The sequence below is a fragment of the Hyla sarda genome, chromosome 9, assembly GCF_029499605.1.
Source record: "Hyla sarda isolate aHylSar1 chromosome 9, aHylSar1.hap1, whole genome shotgun sequence".
NCBI lineage: Eukaryota > Metazoa > Chordata > Amphibia > Anura > Hylidae > Hyla > Hyla sarda.
This window is the reverse complement of record NC_079197.1, coordinates 105,143,672-105,163,812: the sequence shown is the minus strand read 5'-3', so window position 1 is coordinate 105,163,812 and position 20,141 is coordinate 105,143,672. Positions and strand designations below refer to the sequence as shown.

Sequence of the window (20,141 nt, the reverse complement as noted above, 5' to 3'; positions counted from 1 at the left end):
AGTTGAGTTGTTCTTTTCTCTCTAAAAGTTCTCTGATGACACGCATCTCGGGAGCTGTCCAGAGTAGAAGCAAATTCCCATAGCAAACCCATTCTGCTCTGTGCAGTTCCTATGGGAATTTGCTTCTACTCTGGACAGCTCCCGAGACACTTAGACAGAAAAGAAAAATTTAATTTCAGCAGCTCATAAGTACTGAAAGGATTAAGATTTTTTTATAGAAGTAATTTACAAATCTGTTTAACTTTCTGGAGCCAGTTGATATATATAAAAAAAGTTTTTTTCCTGGATAACCCCTTTAAGGATTGGGGATAAAATCTTCAGATAAGAATCCCTCTTTAGGGGATGTTCACACGGGTGGATTACCTGCGGAATTTCTGCAATGTATTTTCTGCAGAAAATCTGCAGTGGATTTTGCTACCATTGACTTGAAAGAAAAATCTGAAGTCAAAGGTAGCAAATTTTTTTTACACAGCAAATACACAGCGGAAATTCTGCAGGTAATCTGCCCGTGTGAACGTACCCATGTACAAGGTCTGCTGCATATTTTCTGCAGCTGATTTTGCTACCCATTGAAGTCAGGGGGTAGCAAAATCAGCAGCAGAAAATATACAACAAAATATGTCGCAGATCCTGTACATGTGAATATAACCCTAAAATGTATATTAAATCCATAGTGGGGCATATTTTGCTGCACAATCTACAGGAAAAAATGCAGATTTTCAGCTGTCAATTTTGTTGAATAACTGCTGAGGATGTCAACTATATGCTATGTGTAATTCTATCCTAAGAGCTTCTACTCATTTGCTATTTATTAATTGAATTAGGCCATGAGTTAGGCTGTGTTCATACAGGGTGCTTCAAAATTCCGCCACGATTTTACTGCTTTTTTTTCAATATTGTGGTGAAAAAATGCCACATTTTACAACAATTTTCACTACCACTGTAAAATTGCTAAATTAACACGATTTTGAAAAATTGCAGTTAAATTGCAGCAGTAATTAGCATTGATGCTCCTAATTTAACGCTCCTTGTGTACACAGCCTAACGGTGATCTTATTTGATATGCTTTTGGAATTTGATGTTGTGGCAGCAGCCATGGTCACTGTGGAGTAATACACCTAACAGAATACAGATATTGGGGGAGATTTATCGTTAAGGCTGCTTTCACGCTATACTTTTGCTCCGTTAAAAGATCCACTATAAACTTCCGTCAGAAAACCCTTTTAAACAGCCGTTACAAAATCCCATTCATGTCTATGGGATTTTTAGAATATACGTTATCACCCGTTATGAATAACAGACGTTATTTGTGACGAAAGAAAAAAACGTCACATGCACAAATTTTTCTTCTGTCAAAAATAGCGGTGGAATAACAGCCATTAAAATTTTAACATTTAAGTCTATGGCAAACGGATGAGCCTTTAATGCATTCTCAGAAGAGGTGACATCTGCAGACTCCTGCAGTGCTGAGGGACTACTACTACTCCCATCATGGAACAGACTAATTTCCATGATAGGAGTAGTAGTTCCCCCAGCTGTGGGAGTCTGCCGGCAGCTGGGGAGGCTACGTTAGTGTTTGTACTACTACCCCCATCATGGAACAGAGTCTGTTCCATGTTAGGGGTAGTAGTACAGGGAATAAGGGATTGATCGCACCGGATCGCAACGGGTCTCACTTGCTGTGCTCCCCTGCAATGTACATACACTACTGTGTAAACTTTCACTTTGAAATCCCCTGCCGGGAGCTCTGAATGGCCAGCACTGTGGAGCCTTTCAGGGCTCCCGGTGGGTTTTTTAAACTACTACTTTGACCCAAAATGTATGCCCCCCTTGCATATTTATAATAATTCATTGGCCCCAGTGTGTTTATAATAATTCATTGACTCCAGTGTGTTTATAATAATTAATTGGCCCCAGTGTGTTTATAATAATTCATTGGCCCCAGTGTGTTTATAATAATTCATTGGCCCCAACGTGTTTATTATAATTCATTGGCCCCAGTGTGTTTATAATAATTCATTGACTCCAGTGTGTTTATAATAATTCATTGGCCCCAGTGTGTTTATAATAATTCATTGGCCCCAGTGTGTTTATAATAATTCATTGGCTCCAGTGTGTTTATAATAATTCATTGGCCCCAGCGTGTTTATGATAATTCATTGGCCCCAGCGTGTTTATAATAATTCATTGGCCCCAGCGTGTTTATAATAATTCATTGGCCCCAGCGTGTTTATAATAATTCATTGGCCCCAGCGTGTTTATAATAATTCATTGGCCCCAGCGTGTTTATAATAATTCATTGGCCCCAGCGTGTTTATAATAATTCATTGGCCCCAGTGTGTTTATAATAATTCATTGGCCCCAGCGTGTTTATAATAATTCATTGGCCCCAGCGTGTTTATAATAATTCATTGACTCCAGTGTGTTTATAATAATTCATTGGCCCCAGTGTGTTTATAATAATTAATTGGCCCCAGTGTGTTTATAATAATTCATTGGCCCCAGTGTGTTTATAATAATTCATTGGCCCCAGTGTGTTTATAATAATTCATTGGCCCCAGCGTGTTTATAATAATTCATTGGCCCCAGCGTGTTTATAATAATTCATTGGCCCCAGCGTGTTTATAATAATTCATTGGCCCCAGCGTGTTTATAATAATTCATTGGCCCCAGCGTGTTTATAATAATTCATTGGCCCCAGCGTGTTTATAATAATTCATTGGCCCCAGCGTGTTTATAATAATTCATTGACTCCAGCGTGTTTATAATAATTCATTGGCCCCAGCGTGTTTATAATAATTCATTGGCCCCAGTGTGTTTATAATAATTCATTGGCTCCAGTGTGTTTATAATAATTCATTGGCCCCAGCGTGTTTATAATAATTCATTGGCCCCAGCGTGTTTATAATAATTCATTGGCCCCAGCGTGTTTATAATAATTCATTGGCCCCAGCGTGTTTATAATAATTCATTGGCCCCAGCGTGTTTATAATAATTCATTGGCCCCAGCGTGTTTATAATAATTCATTGACTCCAGTGTGTTTATAATAATTCATTGGCCCCAGTGTGTTTATAATAATTCATTGGCCCCAGTGTGTTTATAATAATTCATTGGCCCCAGTGTGTTTATAATAATTCATTGGCCCCAGCGTGTTTATAATAATTCATTGGCCCCAGCGTGTTTATAATAATTCATTGGCCCCAGCGTGTTTATAATAATTCATTGGCCCCAGCGTGTTTATAATAATTCATTGGCCCCAGCGTGTTTATAATAATTCATTGGCCCCAGCGTGTTTATAATAATTCATTGGCCCCAGCGTGTTTATAATAATTCATTGGCCCCAGCGTGTTTATAATAATTCATTGACTCCAGCGTGTTTATAATAATTCATTGGCCCCAGTGTGTTTATAATAATTCATTGGCCCCAGTGTGTTTATAATAATTCATTGGCTCCAGTGTGTTTATAATAATTCATTGGCCCCAGTGTGTTTATAATAATTCATTGGCCCCAGCGTGTTTATAATAATTCATTGGCCCCAGCGTGTTTATAATAATTCATTGGCCCCAGCGTGTTTATAATAATTCATTGGCCCCAGCGTGTTTATAATAATTCATTGGCCCCAGCGTGTTTATAATAATTCATTGGCCCCAGCGTGTTTATAATAATTCATTGGCCCCAGCGTGTTTATAATAATTCATTGGCCCCAGCGTGTTTATAATAATTCATTGGCCCCAGCGTGTTTATAATAATTCATTGGCCCCAGCGTGTTTATAATAATTCATTGGCCCCAGCGTGTTTATAATAATTCATTGACTCCAGTGTGTTTATAATAATTCATTGGCCCCAGCGTGTTTATAATAATTCATTGGCCCCAGCGTGTTTATAATAATTCATTGGCCCCAGCGTGTTTATAATAATTCATTGACTCCAGTGTGTTTATAATAATTCATTGGCCCCAGTGTGTTTATAATAATTCATTGGCCCCAGTGTGTTTATAATAATTCATTGGCCCCAGTGTGTTTATAATAATTCATTGGCCCCAGTGTGTTTATAATAATTCATTGACTCCAGTGTGTTTATAATAATTCATTGGCCCCAGTGTGTTTATAATAATTCAATGGCTCCAGTGTGTTTATAATAATTCATTGGCCCCAGTGTGTTTATAATAATTCAATGGCTCCAGTGTGTTTATAATAATTCATTGGCCCCAGCGTGTTTATAATAATTCATTGGCCCCAGCGTGTTCATAATAATTCATTGGCCCCAGCGTGTTTATAATAATTAATTGGCCCCAGCGTGTTTATAATAATTCATTGGTCCCAGTGTGTTTATAATAATTCATTGGCCCCAGTGTGTTTATAATAATTCAATGGCTCCAGTGTGTTTATAATAATTCAATGGCTCCAGTGTGTTTATAATAATTCATTGACTCCAGTGTGTTTATAATAATTCATTGGCCCCAGTGTGTTTATAATAATTCAATGGCTCCAGTGTGTTTATAATAATTCATTGGCCCCAGCGTGTTTATAATAATTCATTGGCCACAGCGTGTTTATAATAATTCATTGGCCCCAGTGTGCTTATAATAATTCATTGGCCCCAGTGTGTTTATAATAATTCATTGGCCCCAGTGTGTTTATAATAATTCAATGGCTCCAGTGTGTTTATAATAATTCATTGGCCACAGCGTGTTTATAATAATTCATTGGCCCCAGTGTGTTTATAATAATTCATTGGCCCCAGCGTGTTTATAATAATTCATTGGCCCCAGCGTATTTCTAATAATTCATTGGCCCCAGTGTGTTTATAATAATTCATTGGCCCCAGTGTGTTTATAATAATTCATTGGCCCCAGTGTGCTTATCCTTATTGCCCCCCAGTGTCCTTATTTCCCCTCTCGCTGCCTGCTCCTCATCTTCTTGGAGCAGGGCAGCAGCGAAACATATCTATTCTCTGTTGCTCATCTCAGTACTTGACGGAGATAAGCAGCAGAGAATAGACATGTCACGGCGGGGCGCTGATTGCGATAGGAGCAGGGCAGCAGTGGGAACATGTCAGGCAGCTGCGGTGAATGAATGAAGCCTACATGCGGGAAATGTTGGCTTCATTCAATCATTCACCGCCGCTGGCTCCCGACATGTCCCGCTGCTGCCCTGCTCCAAGAAGATGAGAGCGGCAGCGGGAGGGAAAATAAGGACACTGGGGGGAATAAGGATAAGCACACTGGGGCCAATGAATTATTATAAACACACTGGGGCCAATGAATTATTATAAACACACTGGGGCCAATGATTTATTATAAACACACTAGGGCCAATGAATTATTATAAATATGCATGGGGGGCATACATTTGGGGGTCAAATTAGTAGTTTAAAAACCCTGCTGGGAGCCCTAAATGGCTCCTTGGTGCCTGCCATTCACGGCTCCTGGTGGAGTGGAGCATGCTGCCCGATCCCATTTAATAACGTCTGATCGCATCGGGTCTCAGAAGTGAGACCCGGTGCGATCAATTCCTCTGCCCCTGTACTACAACCCCCATCGTGGAACAGTCTGTGCTTCCCCGGCCACCGGCAGACTCCCGCAGCTGGGGAACTACTACTCCCTTCATGGAAAAAAGTCTGTACCATGATGTGAGTAGTAGTAGTAGTCCCGGCTGCGGGAGTCTGTTGGCAGAGGTGTTTAAACAGCCATAAAATAACGGTACATCATGGATGTTATAACGGGTCTTATGCGGTGAGATAAAATTGGTGCACATCCATGGAATTTTTGCTGGTATTGGTGTGCGACATTTGGAGAAAAGTCGCACATTATAAATTCCCAACCACTGCAACGTCAAAGGGCAAAATCATTTGAGTAAGCAAGTTTGGCAAATGTTACTTCAGGACAAAATGTCTCTTCAAATGTACGCCTTTTTTATACACCAAAAGAGGTGTAAAATATTTTGATAGATTCCTCCCATAGTATTTTAGGACATATAGGGGGGATGGGAATTTATCAAAACTTGTGTAGAGGGAGAGTGGTGCAGCTGCCCATAGCAACCAATCAGATTGCTTCTTTCATTTCTCAGAGACCTTTTTAAAAATTAAAGAAGCAATCTGATTGGTTTCTATAGGCAACCGCACCTCCCTTCCTTAACACGGGTTTTCATAAATCTCCCCCATAGTTCTCTATGACCATGAATTGCAGTACAAATTAAAGTAGATGTAAAACATCAGACGCCATTTTTTATATTACACTGCTCAAAAAAATAAAGGGAGCACTTAAACAACACAATGTAACTCCAAGTCAATCACACTTCTGTGAAATCACTCTGTCCACTCAGGAAGCAACACTGATTGACAATCAATTTCACATGCTGTTGTGCAAATGGAACAGACAACAGGTGGAAATTATAGGCAATTAGCAAGACACCCCCAATAAAGGAGTTGTTCTGCAGGTGGTGTTCACAGACCACTTCTCAGTTCCTATGCTTCCTGGCTGATGTTTTGGTCACTTTTGAATACTGGCTGTGCTTTCACCCTAGTGGGAGGCATGAGACGGAGTCTACAACCCACACAAGTGGCTCAGGTAGTGGCTCATCCAGGATGGAACATCAATGCGAGCTGTGGCAAGAAGGTTTGCTGTGTCTGTCAGCGTAGTGTCCAGAGCATGGAGGCGCTACCAGGAGACAGGCCAGTACAACCGAACAGGTGGAGGAGGCCGTAGGAGGGCAACCACCCAGCAGTAGGACCGATACCTCCGTCTTTGTGCAAGGAGGAGCAGGAGGAGCCCTGCCAGAGCCCTGCAAAATGACCTCCAGCAGGCCACAAATGTGCATGTGTCCACTCAAACGGTCAGAAACAGACTTTATGAGGGTGGTATGAAGGCCGACATCCACAAGTGGGGGTTGTGCTTACAACCCAATACGGTGCAAGATGTTTGGCATTTGCCAGAGAACACCAAGATTGGCAAAGTCGCCACTGACACCCTGTGCTCTTCACAGATGAAAGCAGGTGCACACTGAGCACATGTGACAAAGGTGACAGGGTCTGAAGACGCAATGGAGAACATTCTGCTGCCTGCAACATCCTCCAGCATGACCGGTTTGGAAGTGGGTCAGTAATGGTGTGGGATGGCATTTCTTTGGCGGGCCGAACAGCCCTCCGTGTGCTTGCCAAAGGTAGCCTGACTGCCATTAGGTACCGAGATGAGATCCTCAGACCCCTTGTGAGATCATATGCTGGTGGTTGGTCCTGGGTTCCTCCTTTTACAAGACAATGCTAGACCTCATGTGGCTGGAGTGTGTCAGCAGTTCCTGCAAGAGGAAGGCATTGATGCTATGGACTGGCCCGCCCCTTCCCCATACCTGAATCTGATTGAGCACATCTGGGACATCATGTCTCGCTCCATCCACCAATGCCACGTTGCTTTAATCCAGGTCCGGAAGGACATCCCTCAGGAGACCTTCCGCCACCTCATCAGGAGCATGCCCAGGCATTGTAGGGAGGTCATACGGGCACGTGGAGGCCACACACACTACTGAGCCTCATTTTCACTTGTTTTAAGGACATTACATGAAAGTTGGATCAGCCTGTAGTGTGGTTTTCCACTTTGATTTTGAGTGTGACTCCATATCCAGACCTTCATGGGTTGATACATTTGATTTCCATTGATAATTTCTGTGTGATTTTGTTGTCAGCACATTCAACTATGTAAAGAAGACAAAAGTATTTCATACGATTAGTTCATTCATTCAGATCTAGGATGTGTTATCTTAGTGTTCTCTTTATTTTTTTTGAGCAGTGTATGTTTTAACAGACATCCCTAACCACTGGCTGACAGAGCAAGCTGGGAACTATAGTTTTGCAACAGTTGGCGAGCCGCATGTTGGGGAACACTGCTCTGTACTGTGGCCTGTGTATGTGGTTCATGATTATTATCTGGCGGTGTATTGGGACGCACCGATACCAGTGCGAAACTGCACCATGTACGACTTAAAGGAGATCTCCGATTTAAAATAACTTATCACCTATCCACAGGATGGGGGATAAGTAGCTGATCGTTGCGGATCTGACCGCTGGGACCCCCACAATTAGGGTGCTTTCACACTATGTTTGTAGTGTACGGTTGCTGGATCCGGTTGGGAGGGGCGAAAACCGGCCGCTCCCGTATCCCAGCCAGATCCGGCCTGAACCCCATTAATTTCAATGAGCTGACCGGAGTCAAACGCTGACAGTTTTCTGACCGGACGTAGAACCGTGGTATGCTGCGGTTTTAGGTCCGGTCAGAAAACCGTATACGGGGCAAAAATGAGACAATCGGAGTCAGCGTTTGACTCTGGTCGGCTCATTGAAATGAATGGGGTTCGGGCCAGATCCGGCTGGGATACGGGATCCAGCAACCATACACTACAAACATAGTGTGAAAGCACCCTTACCTGGATGGGAGTGAGGAGCGCGTGCTGCAGCCGGCACACGCTCCATTCATTCTAATGGGAGCGCTGAAAAGACCCGAGTACAGCTCTTAGGCATCATCAGCGTTACTATACAAATTAATGGCGTGTGGCGTCTACTGGCAGATGACACACACTTCTCACTGAGAGTGCCGGGGTCCTGTCCTAGTGATTGCGGAGGGGGGGGGGGCAGCGTTCGGACTCCCGCAATCAGCTACTTATCCCCTTTCCTGTGGATAGGAGGTTATTTTTTGCCGGAGTACCCCTTTAAGATTTATCACAGAAAACATAATTTTCCTCATAATTCCAATGAAACGCTTATGGCCGTCAGCTACAAACTGACAAGCATTACAGTAGATTAATGAAGGAAACAATAGGATTCCAAGCTGTGATATCCAGCGCTCTGTTCCTGGCTGGATGGAAAGCTTTAATGCACATTAGCTTTCATTTACATTCCCAGTACTTAACCCGGTATTTGTTCTGAACGCGGGCCTCGGGCAATCGCTAATGTATCCGAAATGCAAATGGAGACGTTGAAAATGCAAACAAAACCTGCATTCTGTAAAACCGTCCTCCTCGAATACCTCAAGGAGTTTACAGAACAGTTTCATATCACAAATTGGTTTCATTATCGGACGCTGTGCTGGGAATAAAACTGCAGTAAAGCTGCTACACTGGGGATTGTCTGATGATAATAGCCGTTCTATTAAAGGGTTTATGCCGTAATGAATCAATAGGTTTATTGCAGATATATAGTATTAGAATAGAACACTTAAATGTGGAAACAAGCACTCGCATTGCTTTCCTGGAGTCAGTGCTTTCTAACCAGGGTGCCTCCAGCTGAAGCAAGACTACAACTTGCCAATGGCTGTCCGGGCATGCTGGGAGTTGTAGTTTTGCAACAGCTGGAAGTACCTGGTATGGGTTACACTGGCATAAGGAAAGGTTCAGGAATTGTCCTCTGTGGTGGAGCATGTTTGCAGTCACTGCTCCCCCCTAAACCCATATTGCATCAGACACTAGGCAGATTGGCTGCAGCAGTTTACAGCACTAGTAAACTAAATGCGATTTAGGAAATTGCACACAGCAGAAACTTTATGTGCAGTATATCGGTTTATGTTGTGAATTGTTCACAGATTTACTGCAGATTTTCCTCATGGTCTTTAAATGGGTAATCAGGGGTACTGTCAGAAAACAATTATTATTATTATTATTATTTTTTTTTTTTTTTTTTAAATCAACTGGTGCCAGAAAGTTAAACAGATTTGTAAATGACTTCTATTAAAATTTTTTAATCCTTCCTGTACTTATTAGCTGCTGAACACTACAGAGGAAATTCTTTCATTTTTGAATTTTATTTCTGCCTGACCACAGTGCTCTCTGCTGACACCTCCAGTCCATTATAGGAACTGTACAGAGTAGGAGCAAATCCCCATAGCAAACACATGCTGCTCTGGACAGTTCCTAAATGGACAGAGGTGTCAGCAGAGAGAACTGTGGTCAGACAGAAATAAAATTCATAAAGGAAAGAACTTCCTCTGTAGTATACAGCAGCTGATAAGTACTGGAAGGATTAAGATTTTTGAACAGAAGTAATTTACAAATCTGTTTAAAGGGGTATTCCGCCCCTAGACATCTTATCCCCTATCCAAAGGATAGGGGATAAGATGTAAGATCGCCGCGGTCCCGCTACTGGGGAGCCCTGGGATCCCCGTTGCAGCACTGCGCTATCATTACAGCACAGAGCGAGATCGCTCTGCACGTAATGACGGGCAATACAGGGGCAGGAGCATCGTTACGTCACAGCTCCGCCCCCTCGTGACATCACGGTCCGCCCCCGTCAATACAAGTCTATGGGAAGGGGGCGTGGCGGTCGTCACGCCCCCTGCCATAAACTTGCATTAAGGGGACGGGCCGTGATGTCATGAGGGGCGGAGCCATGACGTCACGCTGCTCCTGCCCCTGTATTGCCCGTCATTACGTGCAGAGCGAACTCGCTCTGTGCAGTAATGATGGCAGGGTGCTGCAGCGGCGATCCCCGGGGTTCCCAGCAGCGGGTTCACGGCGATCTAACATCTTATCCCCTATCCTTTGGATAAGGGATAAGATGCCAGGGGCGGAATACCCCTTTAAGCTTTTGGCACCAGTTGGTTTGGAAAAAAATGTTTCCACCGGAGTACCCCTTTAAAGGTGAGCCTGTTTTCTGCTGCAGATTTGAGCCGCTGTGGGTATTCAAAAATAATAGGACATATAAAGGAAGCACTTATACTTCTCCTCCCTTATGGATCCACTTCTGACTTTGGCTCAAAAACTGCAGTGGCAGTATTCCAAAAACTGCCAGAAAAAAACCAAGTGGAAAGTCAAGACAAAAAACCCGGACAAAATCCACAATCTACCCCATTGCTGAGGATTTTACTGCAGATAACCCTTGGATCTGTACCAAATTTCTTAACTGCAGATTTAAAATAAATACTTTTTGTTTTATTTATTTATATACTCATTTATTAATTACTTTTTATTATTTTTATTTCTTGTATTTAAAAATAAAAAATGTTGCCAAATCTGCACCAATTTTTTTTTTTTTTTTTGGGGGGGAGGCGGATTTGCTTTGGGAAATGTCCTTACTGTGCATTTACCCCAAGGGCCCATTCACACGGCGGAATATCCGAGCGGAATCCAGCTTGGAAATTTGGGTGCAGCCACCTCTCATCACACAACATTATTTCTTCAGCAGAAAAATCTGCTGCGGAAATGTCCATTGTGGACTCCGCTGAAAGAATGAACATGTGGAATCCGCTTAGACATGCATTGGCGTCAATGGAGACAGCATATGTCTGAGCGGTCCTAGCGCTGATTGTCGTTCCTGGTGGATATTCCATTGTCTGAATAGGCCCTTGCAGAAGTGTTTAGAATAGGAAAGGAACATCATCCTATCATTTCTAGAAATCAGTAGGTAATGAAAATACCATGTAATGTTTGTTCATGCAATGTCTGTGTATACAGAGTAGCCCATGCGCCACAATTTTGGCACAATATCAACCAAAAGAATTGTTGTACACAGTTTAATTTATTCTCAATAATGCAACACCATGCTCTCCTGGGTGGCACTGCTCTTTCACCCCCATTGTGTTGCACAGTTAAAGGAGTATTCCAGGAAAAACCTTTTTTTTATATCAACTGGCTCCAGAAAGTTAAACAGATTTGTAAATTACTTCTATTAAAAAATCTTAATCCTCAATAATTATCAGCTGCTGAAGTTGAGTTGTTGCTTTCTGTCTGGCAACAGTGCTCTCTGCTGACATCTCTGCTTCTCTCGGGAACTGCACAGAGTAGAAGAGGATTGCTATGGGGATTTGCTTCTAAACTGGGCGGTTCCCAAGACATGTGTCATCAGAGAGAACTTAGACAGAAAAGAACAACCCAACTTTAGCAGCTCATAAGTACTGAAAGGATTAAGATTTTTTTTAATAGAAGAAATTTACAAATCTGTTTAACTTTCTGGAGCCAGTTGATATATAGAGTTTTTTCCTGGATAACCCCTTTAATTACAGTATCTGTCAAATATTTGCTGTCCAGGCATGCTGGGAGTTGTAGTTTTACAACAACTGTAGGCACACTGATTGGAAAACACTGCTCTAAAGAAGGAACAACTTAAAAAGCCATTGAGTGCAAACGGATACTCATGTCATTGTGAAAACAAGAAGAAAATAAACTACAACCTGTGATTTTCCAGATAAGCACAGTGCTTCATTTATTATATTGGCATCCTCTAAGTAACAACAGAGCAATGTGAGCATGTTAAGGTAATAGATAATCTAGTGGATGTCTGATCTACTGACCATTTCATATTTGCTGTTACAGAGAGGACCTTGCTATGCGGCTGAATCTAACTGAAGCAAGAGTGCAGGTATGTGTGCACAATATTACCTGACACTATGTTACGTGTGTGGCAAACATGGACACGAAAGATACCAAACCCTGAGTCTTCAAAAAATACTTTTCGGTCATGGGTATAAAACCCCTTATGATAAACCATTCTGCACCTGCAAAATGCTAGACCAGTGATTCCCAAGCAGTGTGTCTCCAGCTATTGCAAAACTAAAAGCCCCAGCATGCCCGGACAGCCAAAGGCTGTCCGGGCATGCTGGGTGCTGTAGTTTTGCAACAGCTGGAGACACACTGTTTGGGAAACACTGCGCTAGACAATGTGGACTTAGTTGCTGAAGATAAGATATTTAAACACTTTGCCTCCTCTACATGTCTCATGGTAAAGGGTATTCTGCCCATAGACTTCTTATCCCCTATCCAAAGCATCTAATCGCGAGGACGTCACTATTAGTGATGAGCGGCAAAGGCCATATTCGAATTTGCGATATTTTGCAAATATATGGACGAATATTCGTCGTGTATTCGCGAAATTCGCATATTCGTTATATTCGTTTTTTGCATATGCAAAAATATATGTGCATATTCGCGAATATTGAGCCCTCCCTTCTTTAACCCCTTAACAACGAGCGCCGTAAATGTATGTCCTGGTGACTTGGTACTTAACGCACCAGGAGGTACATTTACGTCCTAAGCATAACCGCGGGCATTGGAGCGATGCCCGGATCATGCGCGGCAGGTCCTGGCTGTTGATTGCAGCCAGGGACCCACCGGTAATGGCGGACATTCGCGATCCCGCGGATGTCCGCCTTTAACCCCTCAGATGCCGTGATCAATACAGATCAGGGCATCTGCAGCATCGCGGTCACTTAATTGGATGATCTGATCGCCCGCAGCGCTGCCGTGGTGATCCAATCATCCAGCACGGCAGACGGAGGTCCCCTCACCTGCATCCGCTGTCTTCCGGGAGTCTTCTGCTCTGATCTGCCTTCCCGCAGACCAGAGCAGAAAATTACCGATAATGTTGATCAGTGCTGTGTCCTATACATAGCACTGAACAGGATTAGCAATCGAATGATTGCTTTAAATAGTCCCCTATGGGGACTATTAATGTGTAAAAATAAAAGTAAAAAATGTAAAAAAATAAAGTAAAAAAAATGTGAAAAACACCCTCCCCCAATAAAAACGCAAATTGCCCTATTTTCCCTATTTCACCCCCAAAAAGTGTTAAAAAAATATTTTATATACATATTTGGTATCTCCACGTGCGTAAATATCTGAACTATTAAAATAAAATGTTAATGATACCGTACGGTGAACGTAAAAAAGCAAAAGTCCAAAATAGCTGCTTTTTTATAACATTTTATCCCCCCAAAAATTTATAAAAATGTATTAAAAGTTTTATGTAAGCAAATATGAAATCAATAAAAAGTACAGATCACGGTGCAAAAAATTAGCCCTCATACCGCCGCTTATACGGAAAAATGAAAATGTTATAGGTCTTCAAAATAGGGGGATCTTAAACGTACTAATTTGGTTAAAAAGTTTGTGATTTTTTTTTAAGCGCAACAGTAATAGAAAAGTGTATAATCATGGTATCATTTTAATCGTATTGACCCAAAGAATAAAAAACAAGCCCTCATACTAGTCTGTGGATGAAAATATAAAAGAGTTATGATTTTTTTAAGGCGAAGAGGAAAAAATGAAAACGTAAAAATAAAATTTTCTCCGTCCTTAAGGTCAAAATGGGCTTCGTTCTTAAGGGGTTAATGGTATAGGGAACTATGACTAGTGCATTAACTCTGTGATTTTTTTTTGCCCATTGAAACCAATAGGCCTATTGTGGTCTATGGGGATCTCACGGCATTTAAAACAGTAAGATAAGCAGGGCTGTCTCAGCAGCACAGAGGATGGGAGACCACCACAGGTTTGAGTCCTGGGGTGGGACAGAGTGTAACAGTATTGTGGTTTAACTTTACTTTACTGGAAAAGCAGCTGAGTTTCCCATAGCAACCAATCAGATCACTTCTTTCATTTTTCACAAGGCCTCTGCAAAATGAAAGAAGCGATCTGATTGGTTGCTATGGGCAACTCTGAAACTTTTCCTGGAAAAGTTTCTGAGTTGCCCATAGCAACCAGATTGCTTCCTTCATTTTTCAGAGGCCTTTTCAAAAATGAAAGAAGCAATCTGATTGGTTACTATGGGCAACTGCACAAGTCTTCCTCTACACTGGTTTTGATTAATCTCCCCCATAGAGGGAGATTTATCAAAACCGTCAGAGGAAAAGTTTCTGAGTTGCCCATAGCAACCAATCAGATTGCTTCTTTCATTTTTCAGAGGCCTTTTCAAAAATGAAGGAAGCAATCTGATTGGTTGCTATGGACAACTGCACAACTCTTCCTCTACACTGGTTTTCCGCATATGCGCATATTCGCGAACATTGAGCCCTCCCTTCTTTAATGGTATAGGGAACTTTGACTAGTGCATTAAAGGAGAACTACGGTATTGAAAAATGTATCCCCTATCCTAAGGATAGGGGATAAGTTTCAGATCGCGGGGGGTCCGACCGCTGGGGCCCCCTGCGATCTCCCGTATGGGGCCCCGGCTCCCTGGTTAGAGAGGGCGTGTTGACCACCGCACGAAGCAGCGGCTGACACGCCCCCTCCATACACTGCTATGGGAGGGCCGGAAATTGCCGAAGGCAGCGCTTCGGCTCTCCCATAGCAGTAAATGGAGGGCGCGTGTCAACACGCGCTCTCTGTGCAGAGAGCCGCAGCCCCGTACGGGAGATCGTGGGGGGCCCCAGCGGTCGTACCCCCCCCCCCCCCCCCTGCCGCGATCTGTAACTTATCCCCTAGCCTTAGGGGATAAAATTTTCAATCCCGTAATTTTCTGCCCATTGAAACCAATAGACCCATTTTGGTCTATGGGGATCTCACGCCATGTAACACAGTAAGCTAAGCAGGACTGTTTTGGCAGCATAGTGGATGGGAGACCATCATGGGTTCGAGTCCTGGGGTGGGACAGAGTGTTACAGTGCTGTGGTTTAACTTTACTTTACTGGAAAAGCAGCTAAGTTGCTCATAGCAACCAATCAGATTGCTTCTTTCATTTTTCACAAGGCCTCTGCAAAATGAAGGAAGCAATCTGATTGGTTGCTATGGACAACTCAGAAACTTTTCCTCTGGACAGGTTTTGATAAATCTCCCTCTATGGGGGAGATTCATCAAAACCAGTGTAGAGGAAGAGTTGTGCAGTTGCTCATAGCAACCAATCAGATAGCTTTTTTCATTTTTGAAAAGGCCTCTGAAAAATGAAGGAAGCAATCTGGTTGCTATGAGCAACTCAGAAACTTTTCCAGGAAAAGTTTCTGAGTTGCCCATAGCAACCAATCAGATCGCTTCTTTCATTTTGCAGAGGCCTTGAGAAAAATTAAAGAAGCAATCTGATTGGTTGCTATGGGTAACTCAGCTGCTTTTCCTGGAAAGTAAAGTTAAACCACAACACTGTAACACTGTGTCCCTCCCAGGGACTCGAACTGCCAAGACAGTCCTGCTTATCTTACTGTTTCACATGCCATGAGATCCCCATAGACCACAATGAGCCTGTTGGTTTCAATGGGCAAAAAATCACAGAGTTAATGCACCAGTCATAGTTCCCTATACCATTAAATAAGGGAGGACTCAATATTCGTGAATATGCGCATACATTTTCGCATATGCGGAAAAAAACGAATATTCGTAATTACAAATATATAGTGCTATATTCGTAATATTCGCGAAATCGAAATTCGAAAATTTAAATTCGAATTGCGAATATTCGCGAGCAACACTAGTCACTAAGGGGCATGGGGTGACGCCAAAGCTCCAGTCTCAGAAACTCAAAGCCTGCCGCTGGGACCACCAGCAATCTCTGTTAGATAGGGGATAAGATGTGCATGGGCAGGATACCCCTTTTAATTTTGTATATACAAATATATAGCGACTACGCTATTGTGTATGTCCAAAAAAAATTATATGTTAAGATCCATTTTTTTTTAATAATGTATTCAATGTAAATATTCAATTTGTTAAAATTTCAACTATTTCATAGGTGAATCTGGGGTTTTCCTTACCATTTTACATGGTGAAATGCTTTTTTTCCCTTGTAACCCAATAATGTTTTTTTATTTGTTTTGCAACACAAAGTTTTCTGTACAGTATATCGGTTGATTGAAAAAATATATATATAATAATAATTCCTCTCTTAAACAATTCTAAAAAAAAAAAAAAAAAAAGAAGTGGAATACCCCTTTAATATTGATTATCTCAACACAATTTTACTCACAACTTAGCGAACTTGAGACCATAAGACCAACGTTTTTGTACATATGTTGAATAGAGTAGCAGGCCAGAATGGTGTAAACATAAAGAAAAAGGGTCATCCTGTTCGCTCACACAGTAACCCGGTGTATTGGGTTTAGTGTGGGTGAACAGGAGATCGATGAGGGGTCAATGAGTTAAATATGTACCTGTAGTCTGGAGCTGTATCCTTCCAAAGATCTTCTTCTATCCCCACTTAATTGCGCACAGGAGGCGGGCCTGCACAGTGAAATGTAATATTCATTGGTGCTGGTCACGTGAGTGCTCAGGAGGCACAAGTGCTCACGTGACCAGTGCCAATGAATATTCAAATTTACCAGGTGGGCCCGCCTCCTGTGAACAATTCAGTGAGGATAGAAGAGGATCTTCGGAGGGACACAGCTCCAGACTACAGCTACGTATTTTACTCATTGACCCCCTCATCGGTTTCCTGTTCATCCACACTGTAACCCAGTGTATTGGGTTTAGTTTGGGTGAACAGGATAACCGTTTTCCATTAAGAACCATCAACCATATCAGGCTTTCAATTTGGACTAAAAAACGCAGAAGACCACGGTTTTTAGTCTGGGTCAAAAGTCAGATACAGTCTAAAAAAGAGCCAACCGAGTCTATGACTCTGGTTGGCTCATTGAAATGAAAAGAGGAAGGGCACAGCTATGGCAGGGATACAGCAGCATGCGGTTTAGAAATTCTCCCGCAGGATCTAGCTACCGGATGCACAAATTGTGGTGTGCACGCACCCAAATAAAGTGTTTAGGTTCAGAGTGACATGACATGTACACCTTGAGATGTCCAGTTTGACTTAAAGCTTTTGTTCTGTTTCAGGTTTGGTTCCAAAATCGAAGAGCAAAATGGAGAAAACGTGAGAAGTCAGACCTGCTTGGGGGTGTCCCTGCCTTCCCCATCAGGCATCCCTTGAGTCTATATCTTGATCTCCCATTAAATTCCAGCCACATTATTGATCCAGTTTGGAGAACAGTGCCTATTTCAGCCGTGACATCTCCATCTGTCAACCCATCTATCTCCACATCAAACCAAGGTGCATTTGGTCTGAATCATATGTCATGGACATCCCTTCTCCAAAACCCTATATTTACACCTTACTTTGGAAGGTAACCACATTTTTATTGATAATTTCATATGTAGTAGCAACTTGCAGGTATCCTTACCAGATAGTTTACCCTAGTTTTCATGACAAGGCTGAGTTCACATATATCAGGCGTCCGGTGTGCACCGAAGGGAAACTGATGCTAGAATTGATCCCATTCATTTTAATTGGGACAGTTCACAATCATCCATTGTCTCAATTTTGACGCCGGATGGTTGGACACGCCGGACAACACCGGACAACACCGGACAGGGGAACGCAGCTTGCCGAATGCTACACATCAGTTGTCATTGAGATTTAGGCTGAATTCACCTACGCCGGATGCCGGACATATGTGAACAAAGCCTAATCATTATGTATGGAGAAAGCTATTTATCCATTATGAACCACAATCCTACTAAGGATGCTGACACGTCACAAACTTTTTTTATACTCTCCTTTTTTTCTGAAAAACAGCAAGAAGAGGGAAATAAGGATGTGAATATGAACGAGAATGAAATGTGCAAGAGTGTGAATGTATGAAAATACAATACTGATCAATTATTTCCTATGGTGATCAATAAAGTTATCTTGCACTGGCAATGCCAACAATAAATGCTACAAACTTTGCAAGTGCTAACACCATATATTTAGACATATACCTAGCACTACTGTACTTGTGGTCGTAATCAGATAGCAAGTGGTTAGAGGTCTTGCACATTACCCATACTCAAGTGTTTCCCTGCAAGTGGTGCTCTGTAGTAAGTCAACATTGATAAACATTGGTGCCAATCCAGGAGATCACCAAAGGAAATAAATATGATCAATGTTACATTTTCACATATTCCCATTTTGATCCCAATAAGCAATAGTTGTAGTTGTAAGAATACATGGTTACCCTTCTCTGGAGTACGGGTGGACTTAAAATGTTATAAATAGAAATGCATATGTAATGTAAGCCTTGTCTTATTTTTGATACATTCTTTCCAGCCGTGATATTCAATTACATTACTATGTAAGCAGGGGCTAAAGCGGGGGGGGGGGGGGGGGTTGGCACAAAAGAAGCAGCAAATATTAAAAGTATTACAGTTTTTATGATAGTAAGGGGGCGGGATATTGGTGCTGGTGGTTTGGAATAGGAAAATGTATCTCTAATTCATATATAAGCCCAGAAATGGTTTAAGTTGTTGAAAATCTGTTATTCTGTTACAAGGCTTCAAATCCCCTGCTCACTTTTATACACCTGTCCAGTTGAATTGTGAACTTTTTACTGTTGAATGTCACCACTAGAGGGCGCTCACTGCATAGTTTATAGAGATCCCATTAAAAGCAACAATATTTTCCTATGCAGTATGCCCCCCCTTTTAGCGGTTAAAAAATAACTTTACCATTAAACTAAATGATTACTGCAAATCTCCTCATAGGGGTGTTTCCAATTATTAGGCTTTCTCCACTCTAAAACTCTGGTAAAGATGCTTATTTTATTTTTGATTTCAGGTTTCTCAGTGTCCTTAACCCCTTGGTCACCACACCTCCTCTACTTCTAAAAAGTCCAACTTCAGACTCTGAACATCCTATACTGAGTGAATCTCTTCCAACTGTGGGAACATTGAGACTTGTCCCTAAGGAACATTCTGAGCAAGTGTCACCTGCTAATCTGCTTTCCAGTTTCTCCAGTGTTAGTAAAGACCTCTGCTGACAAATGTGAACAGGCAAGAAGTGCGGATCAACACAGAGCAGATAAAACGTACATTTCGCATTCACATCTTTCTATACATCCATTGCGACTTTTCATCTGAAGGCTGCTGCACTGCAACCTGTTGTCTGACCAGCAAAATATTTGATGTTCAAAATGAATCTCCAGCTTTGAGACCACTGCTCGTCCCTATCAAGGCAGCAGCCTGTAGTCTTCAGAGGAAATGGAAACATTGTTCCAGCAGTAGATATATTTTATACATGTATATTGTACATAGTTATAAAAAATATAATTCATACTGAAGATTGTGTAATATATAATACTTGATTCCCTATACCCTAAATCTCCATAAAATAAGCAATAACAGTAAATAAATATGTGCCTTACTTAATGCAGTGATGTTTATGTGATAAAGAGCAGATTTTACGCTTTCACTAGTGAAAAAACTGTGCATTTTTGTTTTTCTATATTGTATTCAACATAAAATACCACAAGGTATCTAGTCAGTAGTCAGGTAGTCAGTTCAGTGTGCCTTTTACCTGAAGGGAAACTGACAGCAGTATAAAGCATCTTAAAGGGGTACTCCACCCCTAGACATCTTATCCCCTATCCAAAGGATAGGGGATAAGATGTCTGATCGCGGGGGTCCCGCCACTGGGGACCCCCGCAATATAGCA

General features: G+C 41.9%; 1 protein-coding gene across 2 annotated transcripts in view; it reads left to right on the top strand.

Annotated features, from left to right (window-relative positions):
• The window catches only part of LOC130291611 (homeobox protein ARX-like), an 89,629-nt gene extending 69,788 nt beyond the window's left edge, over positions 1-19,841 (top strand). For both annotated transcript variants that reach the window (XM_056540574.1, XM_056540575.1), the window contains 3 exons: positions 12,296-12,341; positions 17,507-17,793; positions 19,266-19,841. In XM_056540574.1, coding sequence (XP_056396549.1) covers positions 12,296-12,341; positions 17,507-17,793; positions 19,266-19,467 — 535 coding nt within the window. In that variant the 3' untranslated portion in view covers positions 19,468-19,841. The remainder of the gene's footprint in view (positions 1-12,295; positions 12,342-17,506; positions 17,794-19,265) is intronic.
• The last annotated feature ends 300 nt before the right edge of the window (positions 19,842-20,141 follow it).